General features: G+C 42.2%; 1 protein-coding gene across 1 annotated transcript in view; it reads right to left on the bottom strand.

The window, feature by feature from the left end:
* Nucleotides 1-5,131: 5,131 nt before the first annotated feature.
* Nucleotides 5,132-20,961, bottom strand: part of VSIG1 (V-set and immunoglobulin domain containing 1) — a 33,292-nt gene continuing 17,462 nt past the window's right edge. Inside the window, 5 exon segments of the mRNA NM_001045930.2 lie at nucleotides 5,132-6,567; nucleotides 7,362-7,509; nucleotides 7,835-7,954; nucleotides 8,340-8,495; nucleotides 14,900-15,098. Coding sequence (NP_001039395.1) covers nucleotides 6,255-6,567; nucleotides 7,362-7,509; nucleotides 7,835-7,954; nucleotides 8,340-8,495; nucleotides 14,900-15,098 — 936 coding nt within the window. The 3' untranslated portion in view covers nucleotides 5,132-6,254.

Genomic DNA, 20,961 nt, shown 5'->3' with positions numbered 1-20,961 from the left:
ACCTGCATCCCCTACATTGGAACTGTGGAGTCTTAACCATTGGACCACCAGGGAACTCCCTATTGGCATTTTAAATGAAGTGGCTTAACATTTCAATCACTAAAACTGAGGGTATTGATGGCTTCAGATATTGATCAGATTGTTTCATGTTCCCTATAGGAAACCCAGTAGAGATTAAGCTGATTCAAGTTCAGCAGGTTTTACAGTTACGTTCAAAATGAACTCAGTGATGACAATTTTAACTGTAGAGCTTAACTGAGAATATAATATGGAAACAATAGATAAACAAAAGAGTGGAAAAATTACATTCGTATTTATTGGAGGGAGTCTGCGATATCAGTGTGGTTCTTTGAGATTCAAGATAATTGTACATTTTACTTCATCATCTCTGACTTAACAATTTAGCTGACCCTAGTGTTTTGATGCCCCAATATAACTATACCAGCTACACTGAATTTATTACATGGCAGTGTCTTCTGCTTTTTGTTTCCATATCCTGTTACACGATCAAGCCCCCAGGTTCTTCTGTTAGCAAGTTTGATATAGTATGGGAGCTCCTCACTTTGAGGTGTATGACTATAACTTCACAGTTGTACTGACTACCTAAATTTGAATGCAGACATTTTAATGTGCATTTTTCTGGCAAGAGGGTTCTGTAGCTTTCGTCAGATTCTCAAAGGGATGTATGACTTCTAAAAAGGTTAAGAATACTTGGTTGAGGGGAAGGATGGGAAGAAGGGATAGTTAGGGAGTTTGGGATGGACACTGCTTCCCTGATGGCTCAAAAGAATCCGCCTGCAGTGCAGGAGACGTGGGTTCAATCCCTGGTTTGGGAAGATCCCCTGGAGAAGGGCACATCAACCCCACTCCAGTATTCTTGCCTGGAGAATCCCACGGGGAGAGGAGCCTGGCAGGCTGCAGTTCATGGAGTTGCAAAAGAGTCGGACATTGGATAACTAACAAGGACCTACTGTATAGGACAGGGAACTCCACTCGATGTGGCAGCCTGGATGGGAAGGGAGTTTGGGGGAGAATGGATACATGTATATATATTGCTGAGTCCCTTTGCTGTCCATCTGAAACTATCACTACATTGTTAATTAGCTAAACTCTAATACAAAATAGAAAGTTTAATTAAAAGGAATCCCCAGTTGAGAGAAAGAAATACTGAATCAATTATCAGCAGACATAGGTTCTCCAAAAGTAGAATACCACACTTTATAATTTTTTACATCCATTCTCTATTGTAGCCATTAAGCAGGCAGAAATCATCTCCATTTTACAGATGATCAAACACCAAGAGCTAGAACTACAACTAACACTAAATTTCCTGGATCCTGATCCTGAAAGAAAATTATTCATTTTCTTTCCGCCTCTACTCAAAAAACAGTGGGCCAAATGGAAGGTACTGTGACATTTTGACAATAATCCATTACTTGTAATACCCACCCACTGAAGCTGAAGCTTCAATACTTTGACCACCTGGTACGAAGAGCTGACTCACTGGAAAAGACCCTGATGCTGGGAAAGACTGAGGGCAGGAGGAGAAGAGGGTGACAGGATGAGATGGTTGGGTGGCATCATCAACACAATGGACACAAATTTGAACAAACTCTGGGAGATGGAGGACAGGGAAACCTGGCATGGTGCAATCCATGGGGTCACAAAGAGTCGGACACGACTTAGCAACTGAACATATACACACGCACACACACCAAACCCTGTGCTTTTCTTTACATTGGTGGACTTGTGGGGTGATTTATTTTCTTGTTTCCCAGAACCTTCATTATCATCTCTGAATTATTTTTGGTTTTTAAACCAAAGCTTCAAAGAAAAGTGGGATTATTGAGTCTTTAGATTGGTTTGAACCTTTTATGACACCCCATAACCTGTTTAATAGGCTTCCCTGGTAGCTCAGCTGGTGAAGAATCTGCCTGCTATGCAGGAGACTGCCGGGAGCCGGTGAGGCATTCCACTCGTGACAAAGGTCATGAGGAAGGAGGCTCGGCATACGCAAAGGCGGGATCGAGCCTCAGGAGTCCGCCCGGATATTCTCGAGCATCTACCCCCCAAAAAACCAGAGTCTGCCTACTTTATTGCTTTGTGCTCTCACCTCTGACTTTACTGGGGGCTGTCCCCTACCACCATCTCGCTCTCTCTGTCAAAGAGTTAACTTACAGCTCCCATTAATAAAGTTCCTGGGCAATTAGGAGTGTTTAAATCCAAACCCCTCAGATGGCTCTCTAACTCGCCTGACAAGTTTACCCGGACTCCCACAGCTATGCATACGATTGTTTACAGTCTCCCAGCCTCCAGAGGCATGGGAAGCTTAAGATATTCAAATAGCTTAGAGCCTCTCAGAGAGTTAGAAACTTTCAGAATAAGACTAGTAAAGGATTTCATTGATGAGCCAATGCTTGCTGCCAAGTTTTCACATCCCCTGAATTGTATCCTTGAATATGTATTAATTAATAGTTGGTATGTAGAAAAAATAAGTAGTGACCTTGGTGTTAGTAACTTTAGACCCTTAAGGTAATAAATTCTTTGCTTTGTTGTAAACCCATTACACATCCGCCCTATAGGAATGCAATTTTATCTTTGGAAGATGGCGCCAAACCTTAAAATAATTACTCTTAGAGAAAATAAGTCTTTGTTGATAAGTCCTTGTCAAGAGTCATAAAATGTTAGTAGGCCTTCTGGCCAGAAGATGATGTAAATCACCTAAACCATTTGTATACGATAAATTTGCAGGAAAGAAACCCTGGTTTTTGATAAGGATCAAAAACTGCTGACTTTGCATCCCGTATTATCCTCTATGTGTAACTTAGGGTATATAAGCCCCTGTTAAAAATAAAGCTACGGGCTCAAAGTGGGGCGGGACGTTGGAGTGAGCGGGTGGGCCTGGGCGGCACGGCGCCTGCGTGTTTCCAGCTCCGCTGCTAAAAAATTTTAAAAAAAAAATAAATAAATAAAGCTACGGGCCTTGCTCACCAGCGCTTGGTCTCCCCATGTCATTCTTTTCACATTCTGGCTGAAGTCTCCATCTGGAGCGCAGAACCCACCATGCTTACTAATTATGCCTGGGCTTCTAAGACCCACTCGAGAAGGTGTCTAGGGTGAGGCACCTTCCGCTATTCGAGAGGGCGCCTGCGGCCTACGTAAGTGGTGCAAACTTCTTGTCTTGAAGTTTTATTGGTCTCCCGCGTAAACCAAGCTACTCAACCTCTTTTCTCCACTGAATTTTCCTACTGAGCTATCCTCATTCTATTATTCTTTATATCTCTAATTAGCATATAAATAGTCGCCTAAGCCGTCTCTCCTTCGAATACTCTGGATCAGCCGGGGCTGGACCTCTGCAGGAGACCTGGGTTCAATCCCTGGGTCAGGAAGATCCCCTAGAGAAGGGATAGGCAACCTGCTGCAGACCTGAATGGGTCACAGAGCCAGCAGCATGACAGCACATGACAATCCCCAGTATTTGGAAAATAAGATGCCAGAAGGCCAAGGGCGCTGAAAACAGAGATCCAAAGATATTACTTCTGATTAACCTCACCTACTTCCCAACCTTGCCCAGCTAGGGTTTCTGCATGGGCAACGTGTACTCATATCCTTAAAGCAGGACCATACCCTCCATTGCTGGCAAACTCATTATGTTAATTTCAAGTCAGCTCCCAGACTATCAAGATCATTTTGAGTCATACAGCAGAGTATCCATGCACCCCAGGATACATGATTTTATTAAATGTGCCTTGGATTCTGGGCATCTGCAATTTATCTAAAACTGGACACTGTGTGTGTATAAGCATTTTTCTAAGGAGAGGGGTCCAGAGTTTTCAGTGTTTTCTCAAAGTGATCCATAGCCTAGAAAAAGGTAAAAAACCACTAATCTATCTATCAACATTTTGATTAGAAATGAAGACACTAAGTCGTGTCTGACTCTTTGCCAGGCTCTTCTGTCCATGCAATTTCCCAGGCAAGAATACTGGAGTGGGTTGCCATGCCCTTCTTCAGGGGATCCTCCCATTTTGATCAGAGAAATACTAACAAGAACAGAACTCTAGGAAGTAGCCGAAATAGCTCAGTTGGGAGAGCATTACACTGAAGAACAGAACTCTATTAGACCACCAAGAGTCCCTGCCTTCCTGCTCAGCACCAATTCATCGAAAATTTGGGAGTGGTGTTGTTAACTATTACATAAGTCTCTTTTCTTGTAATTTGCCTCTATCATAAAAGTAGAAGGGAAGGTGAATTTCAGCTACTTTGGCATTCTGGACACTGCTGGTATTTGGTTTTTAAGATCTAAATATTAGGTCATTCTTAAGACCTTCATCATTTTGCTTCCTGAACCCATCAGACACTATATGTCATAATATTATAGTCTGAACAGAATTACACAATCTTCAAAAATCCCTGCAAATGGCTGAAAATTAACACATCACAGAAAATATATAAGTAAAAACTTGCTATCTCTTCTCTCCATGACTCTGGACAAGTGTAATGTTAATTTCAATGTCTGTCTACCCTAAAATCTTCTGAGACTCTATCTCCATTAGTATATAGGTATGATCTATATATACAGTTTCTCAGCTTCCTCTACATGAAAACCTAGATGTGATAAGTTAAAGATTCATTTCTTTATTTAAAAAGGCTTCACTTAGAAGGAAGTAAGACACACAGAAAAGTACACACAGTATGGTCCTTTTTATATGAAGGTCAAGAGAAGACAAAGCTAATCTCTAATGATGAAAAATAAATCAATGGTTGCCTGGGTCCAGGGTGATCGTGAGAGTGCACAAAGGGGCACAGAAAACATTTTGGGATGATGGAAATGTTCTATTTAGATTACCATGGTGCTTTCATGAGTGTACTGCTGGCTCAGTGGCAAAGAACCTGCCTGCAGTGCAGAAGCTACAGGAGACACAGGTTTGATCCTGGGGTCGGGAAGATCCCCTGGAGGAGGAAATGGCAACCCACTCCAGTATTCTTGCCTGGGAAATCCTATGGACAGAGGAGCCTGGGGGAGCCCACCAGGCTCCTCTGTCCATGGGGTGGCAAAGAGTCAGATGCGACTGAATCAAGTGAGCATGTATGCAGGCATTCGTAAGTGTACACATCTGTCAAAACACATCAAAACACTTGAAATAGGTGCAGTTTATTATACATAAAGTTAAAACCAATAAAATTATTCATAAAAGATTTACCTTAGGCTCATTAAAGTAAGATTTTTATTGAGTATTATTTTAAAGATTTAAAATCTGATTACACAAATGAAAAAGTCTACGTGTAAATTTATTCAAAGTGGAGTGTGGATAAATATAATCAATAGAAAAGCTTTTTAGCAGGTGAAGAGGTGATATGAATGCATTTTAGTTAATAGTTAGCATTTACACAAGAATGATATCTCTTTGTTAATGTGAAATATCCCAACAGTAAAACAATTAATGTGTTCTGATTATCTAAGATAGATCTTAGGTGTTCATTTAGTTTGGCCCTTCCAAAGTAGAGAGAGCATCAGTGAGACAACATAATACCTCATTCAAAGCTAAATTGTACATTACCTGTGATATCAACATTTTGTATTCATTGAAAGAAAGTTATATTTGGAATTGTTTGCCTGTACATTATTTTGCATTTAAAAAGTTGATTTAATTTAAAATTTTGCTGTGCTCAGATATTGGATAGCAGAGTGGTTCTCTGGGAAATCTAATACGATAAATGAAGCATTAATTTTAAGACCTAGTTTTAAATGGTATGTACTAATTAATAGGTACCCTTTCTTCTCTGGAATTTTAAGGATTTTTTTTCCCAGTCTATGAGATAATGCTGGTGAATTCGTACTGATCAATGTGAAAATGAATAGGGAAGCTCTGATAACAGCAAATCCAAGAAATAATATTCAATCCAGTTAATGGCACCTTGTCATGTGTGCATGTGGAATGCCAAAGAGTAGCTAAAAATAGAGAAATAAGATTTCTGAAATAAGACACAGGTGTTGTGGCAAAACACCTTCAACTGAGTTCAGAATCACTTGTCATTAATTGTGTTTACAGGTTAGTGAAATTAAGTACTCTAGACTGGTAATGCAGGAACCCTTGCGTTTATTTAGTAGTTATTCTGGATTGATGGTAAGAGCTCCATGTTAGAAGAGGGTTGGCCAGAATGGAGGCAGGTGGTGGGAAATTAGTTAGGTCAACTCAATTCCACATGCCACTAATGGGTTCCTTGGTGATGAACATTGGACTCAGGCCGCTGGCCTATGGCTTAATCACCTTCTCCTCATCACAAAATGGCTCATCTACAATCAAGGGCTCGGGCTCCTGCTGGGGCGCAGGCTCTGGCTCCAGCTGGATCTCAAGCTCAGACATGGGGACAAGCTCAGGCCCAGAGGGTGGCTCCACAGTAGGCTGCAAGGCAGGCTCAGGCTCGGGGATAGGCTCATGATCTGGCCCCAGGGTAGCATTAGGCTCAGTCTCATGGGTGGAAGACGGAAGGGTGGCTTCGAGTTGGATGGCATCTTCACGTGGCATTGTCTCACCCTCCGTTCTTTGGTTTATCTTTGTCATTGGTCTGTGGGAAGAAGGCCCAGGCAAGAACAAGTTAGGGTCTGACATCTCATGTGGAGCCATAGGCTCTGTAGCCTCAGTGACCATAGGTCCCAAACCTCTGTGATTTCTGATAGTCTGACTCACTGTCAGACCATGGGTCTCCATTTAGGGTGCAGAAAGGTTAGGTCTTAACTGTATAAGTATACTGTCAAGAGAAACAAACCAGTGTTTAAGAGGCAGGAAAACTGATGTCAGGAGGAAAGGGTATAAAGATCTAACATGGTTGTTGGGGGCCAAATCCATGGCTCCAGTGCCTCTCTAGCACCCACTCCATCTAGCACAATACTTGGCAATTGCTTGGTACCCAATACATAGTTGTGGAAGCACAGAAATGGAGGGAAGAACAAATGAACATGTGTGATATACATTTGATGAGGAAGAATAGAGTGGGCAAGAGCCTGGGCTGTCAGCAGTTTTGTGTCTATTGACCTCTTGTTCCATAAAAAATAATATTAAAAATTGTATTTTATTTCCTGTTCATAGACAAATAGATGAATATATTAAAACATTTTCTTAGCCCTAAAAGGACTGTTGTCACAGGTAAATGAGTTGATACACATAAAATTGCTTAGAACAGAGTCTGGCACACAGTACCCAGTACGTGATAGCCATCACTGCTCTTTCATAAAGCAATGAGAGCGAGCAGAGAGATGGCCCTCTATCTTATGCTAAAAGGCGTGCTTAGGAAGAGCTGACTGAGAGAGATAGGCCTGAGACATGTCTATTCAAGGAAAGACAGAAGAAGTAAGGTCTTACTCGAGTTCTGTGGTGGTTTTAGAATTCCTCTTCCTTTCCTTCCCCTTTGCCTTTACCTTACGCCTCACGAACCACACCACAGAGATGATGATGATGACACCTATCAGGGTCCCCACAAAGGCCCCAACAATGATTCCAATTCCTGGATCTGGAGGATACAAGCAGCTGGTTAGTAAAATGGAGCACAGTGTCTGCCCCATCCCGTGCATCTGTGACCAGTGGGGAATATTCAGGGCATTCATATAGTGGGATAGTGCCTTGTATAGGCTGGGACCGTGGAAAGTCCTAGAACTCTACATATATAAAGTATTATGTAAGCATTAGATATTAGGATGGTCGTCCATCGTATCATTCTATAAATAAAGCACCAAAATCTCCAGAGTCAGGAAGGACTAAAAAAGAATTCTAAGTGACTTGATTGGCAGGCACAGGATACTTAAGGAGAAACTGTTAAAGTTATATGATCCACTTACATGGAGTAGTTAGGTCAATTTCACAGGAACTATTGCCAAGTATGTTAATAGCGGTGCACTGGTAATAACCTTGTTCAAAAGTGGTCAGGTTTCCAATAAACAAAATCCCGGTGGCTGGGTCTGTCAATATCAGAAAATAGTGTTTTGAAATCCTGTATGTCGGTACAGATCATGTGAATGGAGCAGACCATCCAATGCCCACCCACTTCCTCAGATTGGCCTCCCTTTCTGGAGATGGATCAACTAGATTCCTTAAGACTCCCATCTGGGACCATGCCTATTTTCTCCATACCCGCCACCTGCAAGCTAAAAATGGTCTTGACTTTTAGAAGTTGGGGAGAAGACCAGAGGACAATCATTTTGATGACAGGCTGACATTCTTTGTATATTTCCCTCCCAGAAAAACAGGACTGAGCTCTAAGGACGAGCAGCCAGTCACATATACATGCTGTCAACCAAGCCCACATGCCAGGCCTTGCCAGGCGCAGCAAAGATATATACTTACTGAAGTTTTCTTTCACTGGGACAATGTTTCTTCCTTCAAGTTTATACCAGTAGTACACAGGGGAAGGTGTTCCAAGCACCGAAAGGCAAGTAAGAGATATAGGATGGCCAGTTTCTGCTATTCCTTGGATGCTGCAGAAGGGCTTAGAAGGTTTGACTGTAAGGCGATGACAAAGGGTAAGAAATCAGGCATGATGAATGTCAGTCTGTACCACTTCCTCACTCTCATTTTGGAGAATATGTACACTTTTTTTTAATCTTAAGAAAACTTGTTGTGACAGTTTTCTAGTTGTACCACCAGATGGGAGTAGAGCACTTCAGGTGCAAAGACCTCTCTCGTCACTGGGCCATTAATAGTCTAGTAGCATCTCTTCCATCTGACTCTTCGTCAGATTCATATCCATGAATTTCCATATTGTGCCTTAAAATATGCCATTATTAAAACAGTCAAGTGTAAGCAAACATTAAACTAGGAACAGAGGTTATATTTTGGAAGCATGGTTTTAAAGGAAAAGAGAACATTAAACACTTTGAGATAACCACTTTTTTTCTAAAAAATTGTCTTATTAATGCCATATTTTTCTTTTCCTTTGTGAGTTGTTTTTTGGCATTAATTCTCCTGGTGGTGATACACAATGGAAGGTTTGAATTTGCCCATGTCCCTCACTGGGAGGGGAAACCCATTGTGGGGGAGGGGTGTGCCACAAGGCACTGAAATCTTGTTTCATCCTTCATGCCACAGCATTTACTTGAGTGTCTCCTGTGTGCCCAACACTGAACTAGGCACCAGAAATTCAAAAGTGCCTCTGACACAGTTTTAAAATGGAGTGGGGGGAGTGGTAAGATTAGGCTAGAGAGCAATGGAGACCAGAGCTTCAGGGGCTTTGTGTTTCACGTTTTTTTATCCTGAGAGCAGCAGGTCCACAGAAGGAATTTAAGTAGGTGCGGGGCAGCACAATGATCATTCTAACTGAACTGTTCTGACTCCGGGAGTGCATGAGGCAAGGGAGGGAGGAAACAGAGTCAAGAGGTATTAAGAAGTCCAGAGGGCTTGGATATGTGGCATGAGGAAGAGGGTGGGCTCAGTGATGACTCCCAGGTTTCTGATTTGGACAGCTGGGTACACCATCTTGCCACCCCCTGAGATAAAGAACTCAAGAAGAGGAACAGGTGTTTGGGGAAGGAGTGAAGAGGAGGAAGGGGCAAAGATGAGGTCAGTTTGGGCTATGCTGAGTTTCTATGCTTAAGGGTAAGTCCTGTGGGAAGCTGAAAATCTGATTCTTGCCACTTGTCTTACTGCTCACAGCTTATTCTAACCTCAGTCTGACATGCAGATAAGGATCTGAATCGATACTTTCCCAGTCACCTGCCTTATATTAATTTGGGTATAAGATACTCCAAAGGCATAGATTCTCTCCCTTAGGCTTAGGCTGTAAATGCTCCAGACTGCCCAGCTCTCTGACTCTTATTTGGGAGGCAGCAGTTAAGAGCACAGCTCTGAGTCCACACTGAACACTGGGTCTGCAGCTTTACACCAGATGTATTTAGGCAAGTAACCTAACATAGCCAAGCCTCAGTTAATTCATCTGTAAAATGTGCACAAGACCTCCAGCTAATCCAAATATATTGTGTTTATACAAATAAAATCATGTATATGGTATCTTACACATAGAATTGCTGTTGTCCACAGGCAGGAATAAACACTGCTGCCACATTTCTGACCTTGCAACTGACAACCTTCCAGTCTCGGACACTAAACCACTATACATATGAGCAGAAAAACGGATACAACTATAGCTGTTTGAAAATTTCACCATACCTTCTTATTACACTATACTTGATTTGAAATATTGTGTTATAGTTTTGGGTACACAACATAGTAATTCAGTATTTTTGCAGATTTTTATTCCATTATAGGTTATTATAATGGGTATAAATTCCCTCTGTGTTATACAGTATATCCTTATTGCATATCTATTTTATATATAGTATTTTGAAGCTGCTAATCCCATACCCCTAATCTGTGCCTCCCCCTTCACTCTTCCCTTTGATAGCCAGTAGTTTGTTTTCTATGTCTGTGAGTCTGTTTTGCATATATATTCATTTGTACTATTTTTCAGATTCCACATATAAGTGAGATACAGTATTTGTCTTTCTCTGTTGGATTTATTTCACTAAGCATAATATTCTCTAGGTCCGTCCACGTTGCTGGAACCAGCAGTATTTCACTCTTTTTATGGCTCAGTAATATTCCATTGTATATATGTACCATATCTTCTTAAACCAATTGCCTGTTGTACAATCCCTTCTTTTAAACAGGTATCTTTTAATTAAAAGGAGTAGTTTTCTGGTTAGCTCTTTATTCTCTCTTTCCTGGTATTGATTCCTCATCTGCAGACAACTCTTTGGATTCATTTTAGTTCAGTTCAGTCGCTCAGTCATGTCTGACACTTTGTGATGCCATGAACTGCAGCATGCCAGGCCTCCCTGTCCATCACCAACTCCTAGAGTCCACCCAAACCCATGTCCATCGAGTCGATGATGCCATCCAACCATCTCATCCTCTGTCGTCCCCTTCTCCTCCTGCCCTCAATCTTTCCCAGCATCAGGGTCTTTTCCAATGAGTCAGCTCTTTGCATCAGGTGGACAAAGTATTGGAGTTTCAGCCTCAACATCAGTCCTTCCAATGAACACTCAGGACTGATCTTCTTTAGGATGGACTGGTTGGATTTCCTTGCAGTTCAAGGGACTCTCAAGAGTCTTCTCCAACACCACAGTTCAAAAGCATCAATTCTACAGCACTCAGCTTTCTTTATAGTCCAACTCTCACATCCATACATGACCACTGGAAAAACCATAGCCTTGAACAGATGGACCTTTTTTGGCACAGTAATGTCTCTGTTTTTTAATATGCTATCTAGGTTGGTCATAACTTTCCTTCTTATGCTCATTCTTTGGATTTGCCTACCCTAAATAAACTAGGCTATTTAACCAGAAATCCAACTATCACTAGATTTAGATACTGCCTTTTTTAAAGATACTGCCTTTTTAAAAACATGGTGAATTTTATAGCTTTTACAGTGGAACAGAATAATTTGAACAGAAAATTAAATGGGGGTGTTTCATCACAAAGCCAGACCCCAGGACTTGAATTAATTATGGACCAAAACCTGGAATGACTTGCATTCATTTCTTGAGCCCAGAATCAAACCCAGATATTTTTCTGAACACATTTTTCTCCTTTCATTTTTATTAACCAAACACTCAGTGAATCACTTTGAACCAAATCCCAAACCCATATACTTTCTAAAACTACTGATTCAGGATTGAATTGACATTTCATCCAGTTACAGTCCCCGACAGAACTTGGATTTTTACTGGCAAAGCCACTGATCTACCATTTAGCTTTATTGCTTTCAATAGAATTGCAGTGGGAAGAAGAGGCTCACCTCAGAAAATAAATGAAAATGTTTCAGTGTGTTCTCAAACCTTCCTAAATTCATCATTTTCTTTTTACATGCCAAATTGCAGAAGGAAGATGATGTTCATTCCAAATGCATACAAAGTAATTATTCAAATTTCTGCTGGGTATTTTTCAGAGATTCATTTTCCAAGGCTGTCATACCTAATAGAAGTCTTTCAGATGAATGATCATGCAAACCACCTCGTCCTTTGCGCACTGCTGCTTCCTTCACCTAAACTGCACTCTGCCACCTCAGCCCCTCTTCTGCCTGACATGCTCTTACATATCCTTCAACATTCACTGCAGAAGTCACTTTCTCCAGGAAGCCTTCTCCAGTTCCCTCTGCGATCTCCCAGCTCACCTCTACTCCCTCCACTATAAGCTTATGTGATACATCTGCCTCCCCCACTATATACTTACAACTTTAGGACGGCTTGGAGCCTATCTTTTACATCTTTCCATCTCCACTGCCTACCACAGTGACTGAACATCTGTTCAGGGTGTGCCAAATGAATATATACATGAATGAGTGAGTGCATGGGGTTTGTGTCTACCACTGGGTTATCAAAGTTTCTGAAAGATGCATTGCTAGGAAGAGCAATATTTAAGGAAATGTCAATACCTCCCTCTTTTGGTCTCCCTTACATGCTCGCCTGGGCTTCCCAGGTGGCACTAGTGGTAAAGAACATGCCTGCTAATGCAGGAGATGTAAGAGTTGTGGGTTCAATTCCTGGCTTGGGAAAATCCCCTGGAAGAGGGCAGCGTAACCCAATCCAGTATTCTTGTCTGGAGAATCCCATGGACAGAGGAGCCTGGTGAGCTACAGGCCATAGGGTCACAAAGAATCGGACACAATTGAAGTGACTTAGCAAGCACATGCTTGCCCCCACCATGCCCCACCCCTCAGTCAGGGCAGACAAAACAGGCACTCATATGCAATAGAATTTGAGAACTGCCAACAGCCTCTGCAATTTTTAGAGAAAATTATCAGTCTCAAAATTTCCAGAAAGCATAAATTTGTAGAACATCTTTGTTCTTAGCCTAATTAATTAAAGTGGGATTTTGAGAATTCCCAAAGAAATCCAGAGTCTTCTGTCTCTTACCTTGCCTGGATACTGGAGGCTTAAGGAAAGGTCATGACTCTTGGGAAAGAAAAACTTAGAGGGGAAATAACCCTCAACTTCTTATGGAAGTTCATTAGGAATTCTCTGAACTTTAAGAATATTAACCACCCTCTCTAACTTTACCTCGGGGCTAATTCCAAGCTCAGAAAAAAAAGAGGCTTGGCTTCTTTAGTTTGTTTCTCGTCAGAAACAACCCAGAGCCAGGGAGTAACAAAAATAGTAGAGGACTAATCCCTTAAATTCTGTGAACACTGAATCTCCAATATATCATTTGATTCTCATAATAATATCACAGGGCAGGAATTACAACTCATCTTAAAATGGCCAGAGAAAGGTGAACTGACTAGCATTGAGGCCAGTGAGTAGCAAAGTAAGAGCTAAAACCTAGGTCTTCTGACTCCCGAGCTGATGTGCTAGCATCTATTCCACATCATTTAGTTCCCATGTATATGGCTAGTCTTTCAATCTGGAACATCAACTCTCCCAGGAAAGGGTTTATGTATACTTGTCTTGTTGTCCCCTGTACCCCCAAAGCCTAGCACAGGATGCAGCAGAAATAAGAACACGATGGAGTTACCTTGCTCCTAGAAATCAGCTCTTGATTATCTTTTCCTCTTTTCCAAGTGAGTAGATGCCGTAGCAAGCCTCACAGTAAAGAGTTGTTTCTTTGTTGGCATCACTTGGGCAGCAAGCTCAGACAATACTGGACAGTCCTCCTCCGTGTGCACCTTGTTACCAATTGAGGTTTTTCCAAGCTACTCAATTATTGTCACTGGTTTGATCTAGTTCCTTTTTTTCCAGGGGTGGATGTACACAGCTCAAGAGCAGCCATGGCTAGACCAGTTCCACTTGAGGTTACATAAAAGTGGGAGAGCCTTTAGCTCAACTGGTTAATGGGTGAAGTTTGACAACCCTTGCCTCCCTCCCATCCACACGTGTGAAGACCTGCAGATAGGACTTGCTAAGTAATACAGAGGAGAAGGCAAAGGCACCCCACTCCAGTACTCTTGCCTGGAAAATCCCATGGATGGAGGAGCCTGGTGGGCTGCAGTCCATGGGGTGGCCAAGAGTCGGACACAACTGAGCGACTTCGCTTTCACTTTTCACTTTCATGCACTGGAGAAGGAAATGGCAACCCACTCCAGTATTCTTAGCCTGGAGAATCCTTGGGGTCATACAGAGTCGCTGAAGCGACTTAGCAGCAGCAGCAGCAGCAGCAGCAAGCAAGCAATACAGACAGGGGCAAAACTCCCACTGTCCTCTCAGACAGAGATTGGAAGGAGCCCTAAAAATCACCAATATTGTGAACTTCCCCAAGAGCAGAAACCATGCCTCTATCATGGCTCCTGACCCGAAGCAGGCACTTAATAAACACCACATGAATGAACCACTCCAAATTCATTTGAAGAATGGATATGACTTGCTCCATGTCACATAATGAATATTTGTGTATAAATTAATGAATCAACTCTGGTCCTTTTTCCAAATACCATTAATATTTTAGAAAAGAACCTTTCTGCCTTTATTTCAAAGAATAATTTAACAGTGGGAATTGTGGCTGGCTTAGGAGAGGTCACAAGTTGACAGCTGTCACCCCCATGTAGGACTGGCTTCAATTGGAGGTTCTCACCGAAAGAGTTGCTAGTGATCATTTAGTGAGACTGTGGGTTGTCCTGTCTGTTCTCACTGCATCCTTCAGAGATAGGAACCCAGGAGGTTTGGTCATCTATTGCTATCTGTCATGGTGGCAGCCCTGTTTGGTTTGACAACTGTTTCAACATGTTTTGTGAGTGATTTTTCAGTGTTACTCTGTGGGTTAGATTGGTGGTGTGTCTCTATTTTCCTGGTAATAAAAGAAGTAGGGAGGATATTCACCCTTGGGACTTAATTGGCACCATAACTCACTGCCTTGGCTCATTCAATGTCCTAAATTGAGAACAAGAAGAGAAAAAGCAGAAGATAAAATGTCCATACCTAACACGCTGACGCTGATGGTGCCTTGATTTTTGCCGAAAAAGTCAGGGGGGTTGTTAACATCACAGATGTAGATGCCACTGTCTTCTGGCTGCATATGCGAGATGGTGATGGATGCGTTACCTGAAGTGTTGGATCCTACAATGCGATCTTTAAATTTTCCTATGGCTGTAGCTTGTCCACCTTCAGAATAGTAAATCTAGGACAGAAAATGACATAAATGAGAACTGGACAATGTCTGAGGCTAGGATAAACTACTTGGAATTTCTCTCTATCCAATGTTTCCTTCTTTGATGCTAACTAGAATCCCCCCACCCCTCCCACCCCTGGTAAGACCCCTGTGGCAAAGATTTCTCAGCTCAGCGGGACACTGTAGGTCTCTCAAGGCTGTACACAGTTGTGGCCTCATTTGTGCTCAAAGCAGCTCTATGATATCATCAGAGCACAAAGGTATGCCTGTCTCCAGGCAGCCAGAGCTGACAGGATTCAACTCCTAAGCTTAGGCTAGGAGATCAAGATACACCCCGATGAGTCTATCTGAAAGAAACTCATTGTTTAGGACACAAATGTCTGATGGGGAAACCAAACCATCATTTATTCTACTGTATAAACTTTCTTTGCCTTGAGTTTACCCAGTGGGCTTATCTAGAGTATCTGATTCCTCTAAAAGAATATTCATGCTCCTTTTGAACACGCATATTCTTTTGCATAAGCAAAACTGAATTCATTCTGTTTGTTAGGAGAATAACATTTCAGAGCAGAGAGGCTCCTGAGAAACCATGTGGCCCCATCCTCTCACAGTGGTGGTATGAGGATGAAGCAAAGTCACTTAGTCAAGGGCCTAGGAAGTGCGTGGTCAACAGTAGCTACTATCTAGAAAGATAGTAGCTCACATGGCAGGAAGAAGAAATGGAATTATTAATGCTTTCAGATAAAGGCAGGTACTCAAGTACAGAGACTAATGACCCACCCAAAGTCATAAAGATTTATATATTATTATTATAATTAACTAGATTTAAGAAATATCTTGATCCTAGTCCCATCTGTATTATAAAACATGGATATTAAATCATAATGGTAACCATGGGAGCAGCAGAGTGTGATGTAAAAAGGCCTGGTCCAGGAATAAGAAGACCTGGGTTTTAGCTAGACTGGGCCTCTGATTATGACATGGGAGAGGTAGCTGCTGGTCATGTCTCCATGGCAACCTGCTTTGCAGTAAGAAAAAAAGTCATTTAATCTCTTCAATGTTTAGTTTCCATATCTGAACAAGGAACCAGAGCAGTCTTCTCTAAAGTATGATATGTATTCTAGTATAGGTACATAAGTTGATTTTAGGTGTGGTAAATAATTGGAAACTTAAAAATATAATGTGTATTAGAGACATATCAAACACATCAAATCTGTGAATTCATGGATGTTACTGGTTACAGTGAAACTAAGGCAGATGTTTTTAAGACTTTACAAAACCAAGTCAGGGAATTCTTTGGCAGTCCAGTGGTTAGAACTCAGTACTTTTAACTGCTGAATGGCCCAGGTTCAATCTCTGGTCAGGGAACTAAGATCTCGCAAACCTCACAGTGTGCCCCCCCACCCAAATGTCAATATAGAAAACATTAAACAATTACTAGTGCTGGTAATACACAAATAATGACAAAAATCATGAAGATGAGACATGAATAGACTAAAGCTTAGGAATCACTGGATTAGGTGATCCCAGAGGTCCCTTCATAATACACAGTCTATGTACACGCTTAGTTAGTTTAATATAAATGTCTATGATTCCAGTGATTGTTTTGCATTATTCAATAAACTGGGATTTCCCTAGTCCACTGGCAATTAATATTTAATAAAATCTACTAGAAGAGACTTATGGTTCATTTAATTCATTCTTCTCACTTTAAAGAAGAGATTGAAGCCTAGAGAGGTTTAAAAAAAGACACACAAAATTAACAGCTAAGTCATGTCTAGAACCCAGTTCTTCAATTTCCTTGTCCAGCATTCTTTACATTAACAGGCTAATGAGACAGGGAAGGCAATCAGAAAACCAAAAGATATTGTCTACATAAATTCAAATGTATTCTTTCAGTGAAAAAGCAAGTAAGTTTTTAAACTAAAGCAGAAAGGGAGAGTCTGATGGAAAATTCAAAGAAAAGAATATCTTTAAGGAGAAAGCAACTTCTCTCCTGTGGTTCTCTAACATCATCTAGCTTTCTTTCGTGCCCTGAAAGAGCCATTTATAAGTCAATTTGTCCATTCATACCTACTGAAATCATAAACTCTTGCCCCAGAGGGGTCTTGTTTGACTTACAAACTGGTCAGTCAGTGTAACCTAAGGTATTCAAGTGGGGCAGGAGGAAGTTCAACTAGTCAAAGTTCTATTTCCTTTAAGTGAGTTGACATCCAAGATATCCGGCTTTCCATTTCACTAGCCAGCCTGGCCTTATTTACTTTCTAATTAACAATTTGTGGCCCTGCAGACAATTACCTGGAATGCAGCCTGTGGTCTATCAAGGAAGCCCTTTGCAGCTTAGGTATCTGGCCGCTTCCCCTGCTACCAGGAAGACTGGGGGGTTGGTCAGCCTGTTTTATATTGAGGCTTGATGACATCACAATGAGAAACATCAGTCCTGCTTACAGCCTGCAGTAAGTCCCAGAAGATGTAGGGGAAAGGACTTTATTTCTACAGAGAGTAGGGGGCCAAGAGAGTGTGTTTTAGGTCAAGACTAGGACATGAAAAGAAGCCACATGTCAGAGTTTCATGGTTTGGCCATGTATCAATGAGCAAATAAGTCATGAGGCCCTAGATTTGTAACTTCCCTGAAAAAAGGACCTTCACCAACCCTTCGATCCTAGCTCCTCACACTGTAGCCTAATAAATTCTGTGCTCCCACAAATATTACTGAAGATGTCTGGAATGGAAGCAGAGGTAAAGAGGTGTAACAATGGACACATAAAAGGGAAAGGCCCTGGCCTCAGGGTGCTGTGTGAGAAGGAAAGTCCCCAGGGCTAACCCCTCCACCTAGACACACAGGTGGAGGGGCTTTCTGTTAGGAGAAGTCCACACTGGCATATCGTCCTTGTGAAGAAAGAAAATGAAATGCTTTCCTGAAACTACTTATCTAATCACACAGGAAGGAATTGCAACTTGGTTCCATTTTCCACAAAAGAATAATTCTTTTAAAAACCAAAGCTGAACAATGGCCAAAGCCTGGCTCATGATCCTGTGAGGCTTGTACACTTTTCAAGGGAAGTATATTGTCAATTTAGAGATCAAACAAATTGAGGTCCAGGAAAAGCCATGGCTGTTAAACAGGCCACATCCTTTGGGGGTGATGATGGGGGGTGGCAAGTCTGCCCTGAGAACACACATCCATGTATTCCCTTAAGTGGCACTTGTTCATTTTTTGGCCACTTGCCTTTTGTGGCTGTGTTCACAGGAGAATGCCCTACTTTCCCCCCAGGGTCCTCTCTGCCTGCCCCATGGTGATGTTAGAGGCTGATTATGGAGACATAACAGCACAAAGAGATAACTCAGCTCATGGTTGCTAAGGCAGAGGAGCCTTCAGGAACCAGCTGGATACTGGAAATATGGGAACTAGCTGGGAGGGGTTGGTGGGTAGTAGTAAGATCATGGAGGATAGTAGAGACTGTGGTGAACTGCAGAGCCAGAACAAACAAGGCTTTCAAACTGTGCAAATAAACAAAATACAGGGCTGGCCGACCAATGCATCCACTGGCCAAATAGGGCCCAGAGGCTGCCAGTCTGCAACCTCTGATTCATCCTCTTCTACTACAGGAAAGGACACAGAGGCCCCATAAGAAGAAGTGACCATCCCAAGGTCACACACTTGGTAGTCAGACCTAGAATCCAGACCTCCCAAGTCCCTTGAATCCATGAACATGGCACTCACACGCCTGCGTTGGACCAGGAAGAAGACTTCCAGGCCACCCTACCCTTTTGGGGCCATTCCATCACCTTCTCCAGCCCAAACCTTCTCCTTCAAATCACTGCTATTCATTGGCATGATGTTTCCCATGCCGAGTGGGTTCACCACATGATGCCTTCAATGGATGCCAGCTGCAATAACAGCCTTTCTCTTCCTCCTGTGCCAAGCTCCTATTCACATAAGGCTGTGCAGCTGGGAGCCAGATTTGTCCAAAAAGAATTTTCCCCTCAGCTTTGTGACACAGATCTCTAACTAGAAGTTGGAATATGAACAAGAAGGGTTGAAAGAATTCAGTCTGCTTTCTGTTTGAGTCTGAGTCTGAGCTAATAAATGCCTTTAGCTTCCAGAGCTGCTTTTGTGGGTTCCTTTTGGAAATGTGCAAGTCCACAGCAAACCATCCATTCTTTCCCTTCCAGCTTCTTCCTTTTCTGCTCTGCTCATAAAGGCACTAACCATAGGAGAAGAGGAATGTAGAGTAATGATGGTCTCAACCCTAGAATTTTCTCTAGACTAGTGAAGGAGGCTGGGATTGCACATGGAAGGAATATAACACCAAAAGGAAGGCTTGCCTGTTCCAAACCACTCCCTTCCCAGCCTGCCATGTGCCTGAGACACCCACCAATTGAACTGTTTCTGTAAGTCACGGAAGGTTTCTGCTTAAATGGTTTTTTGTGAGAGAGAACAAAGTAAATGATCACCAGTCCTTAACACCTTAGCATTACATTAATTTATCAGATTTAGTATTAATAGACATCTGAGTAAATGGGACACTGAAAAGAAAAAATTTGATTGGGAGGGGTGCTGGGAAGGGAAGAAGCTGGAATATTTCTCAATGGGAGCCACACTGGCATTTGGGGCAGACAATTCTTTCCTGTGTGGGTCTCTCTAGACACCATCTACTAAGCATCAGTTGTGATTCCCATTTATAACAATTAGACCAACAGTTTGCTCATTTTCAAATGTGCTCCTAAGGAGATTAAGCACCCTCACTTCACCAATAATTGAAAAGCATTGGATATAATACTATCTGTAGAGGCCAAGCTAGAAGAATCCAAGCAGCCATGGAGTACAATGATACTAGGTTCTAGAAAGAAGTTGTTCACATTATATGGGTGTTAGAGAAATGAAGATGGCACAGGGTTTCTTCCACTGTGGCTATCCTAGATGAGTGTGTGTTGTTTGAGAGACTCATGCTAAGTAGGTTCCATGCCTGTCCTTCATGGGCAGGTGAGGTCCCTGTATTAATAATTTTTCCAGTGACTAGCTGAATGAAGAGGCAGCCATTCATAATAAGGGAACCAAAGCTTCCAAGCTAGCCTGCCTGTTCTGGGGTCTAGAGTCTTCAGCTGTGACTCTTGCTGAGGAACTGACTATCTGAATCTGTCCATGTCTTCTGAAAGGAGGGCTTCTCTAAAAGAAAGACCATGCTAATGAATATCCTTTGGCCACCTGATGCGAAAAGTCAACTCATTGGAAAAGACACTGATGCTGGGAAAGACTGAGGGCAGGAGGAGAAGGGGGCGGCAGAGGACAAGATGGTTGGATGGTATCACCGACTCAATGGACATGAGTTTGAGCAAACTCTGGGAGATAGTGAAAGACAGGGAAGCCTGGCATGCTGCAGTCCATGGGGTCGCAAAGAGTTGGACACAACTTAGTGACTGAACAACAACAAACAACAAATGAATATCCTGGCACCTGGTCAGAAGACTTATGGAATACTTCCATAGCCTCTATTCACAAAGGAACCCCATGGAGGGGGTAGTCCCTAGGAGATAATATTCTCTCTTGGGTACTGAGAAGTACTAGGTCTTGGAGTCAACTGCTCCTTTAATACAATGATCTTGGGGGAGCAGAAGATGAGCTTATTGCAAGAGTTGACCATTGCCCTGCTCAAGGCAGCAATAGAGCCTGAAACTTTTAGAGGAAGATGAAAGGAATTCCAGACATAGGCATGAGAAAGCAAACTCAAGACTGTCTCAAGGCTTCCCTGGTGGCTCAGTGGTAAAGAATCTGCCTCCCAATGCAAGAGACATGGGATGGATCCCTGATCTGGGAAGATCCCACATGCTGTGGAGCAACTATGCCTGTGCACCACAGTTATTGAGCCTG

The sequence above is a fragment of the Bos taurus genome, chromosome X (genome assembly GCF_002263795.3).
Source record: "Bos taurus isolate L1 Dominette 01449 registration number 42190680 breed Hereford chromosome X, ARS-UCD2.0, whole genome shotgun sequence".
NCBI classification, from domain to species: domain Eukaryota; kingdom Metazoa; phylum Chordata; class Mammalia; order Artiodactyla; family Bovidae; genus Bos; species Bos taurus.
Note: the sequence above shows the minus strand (reverse complement) of the source record. Positions and strands in the feature narration are given on the sequence as shown.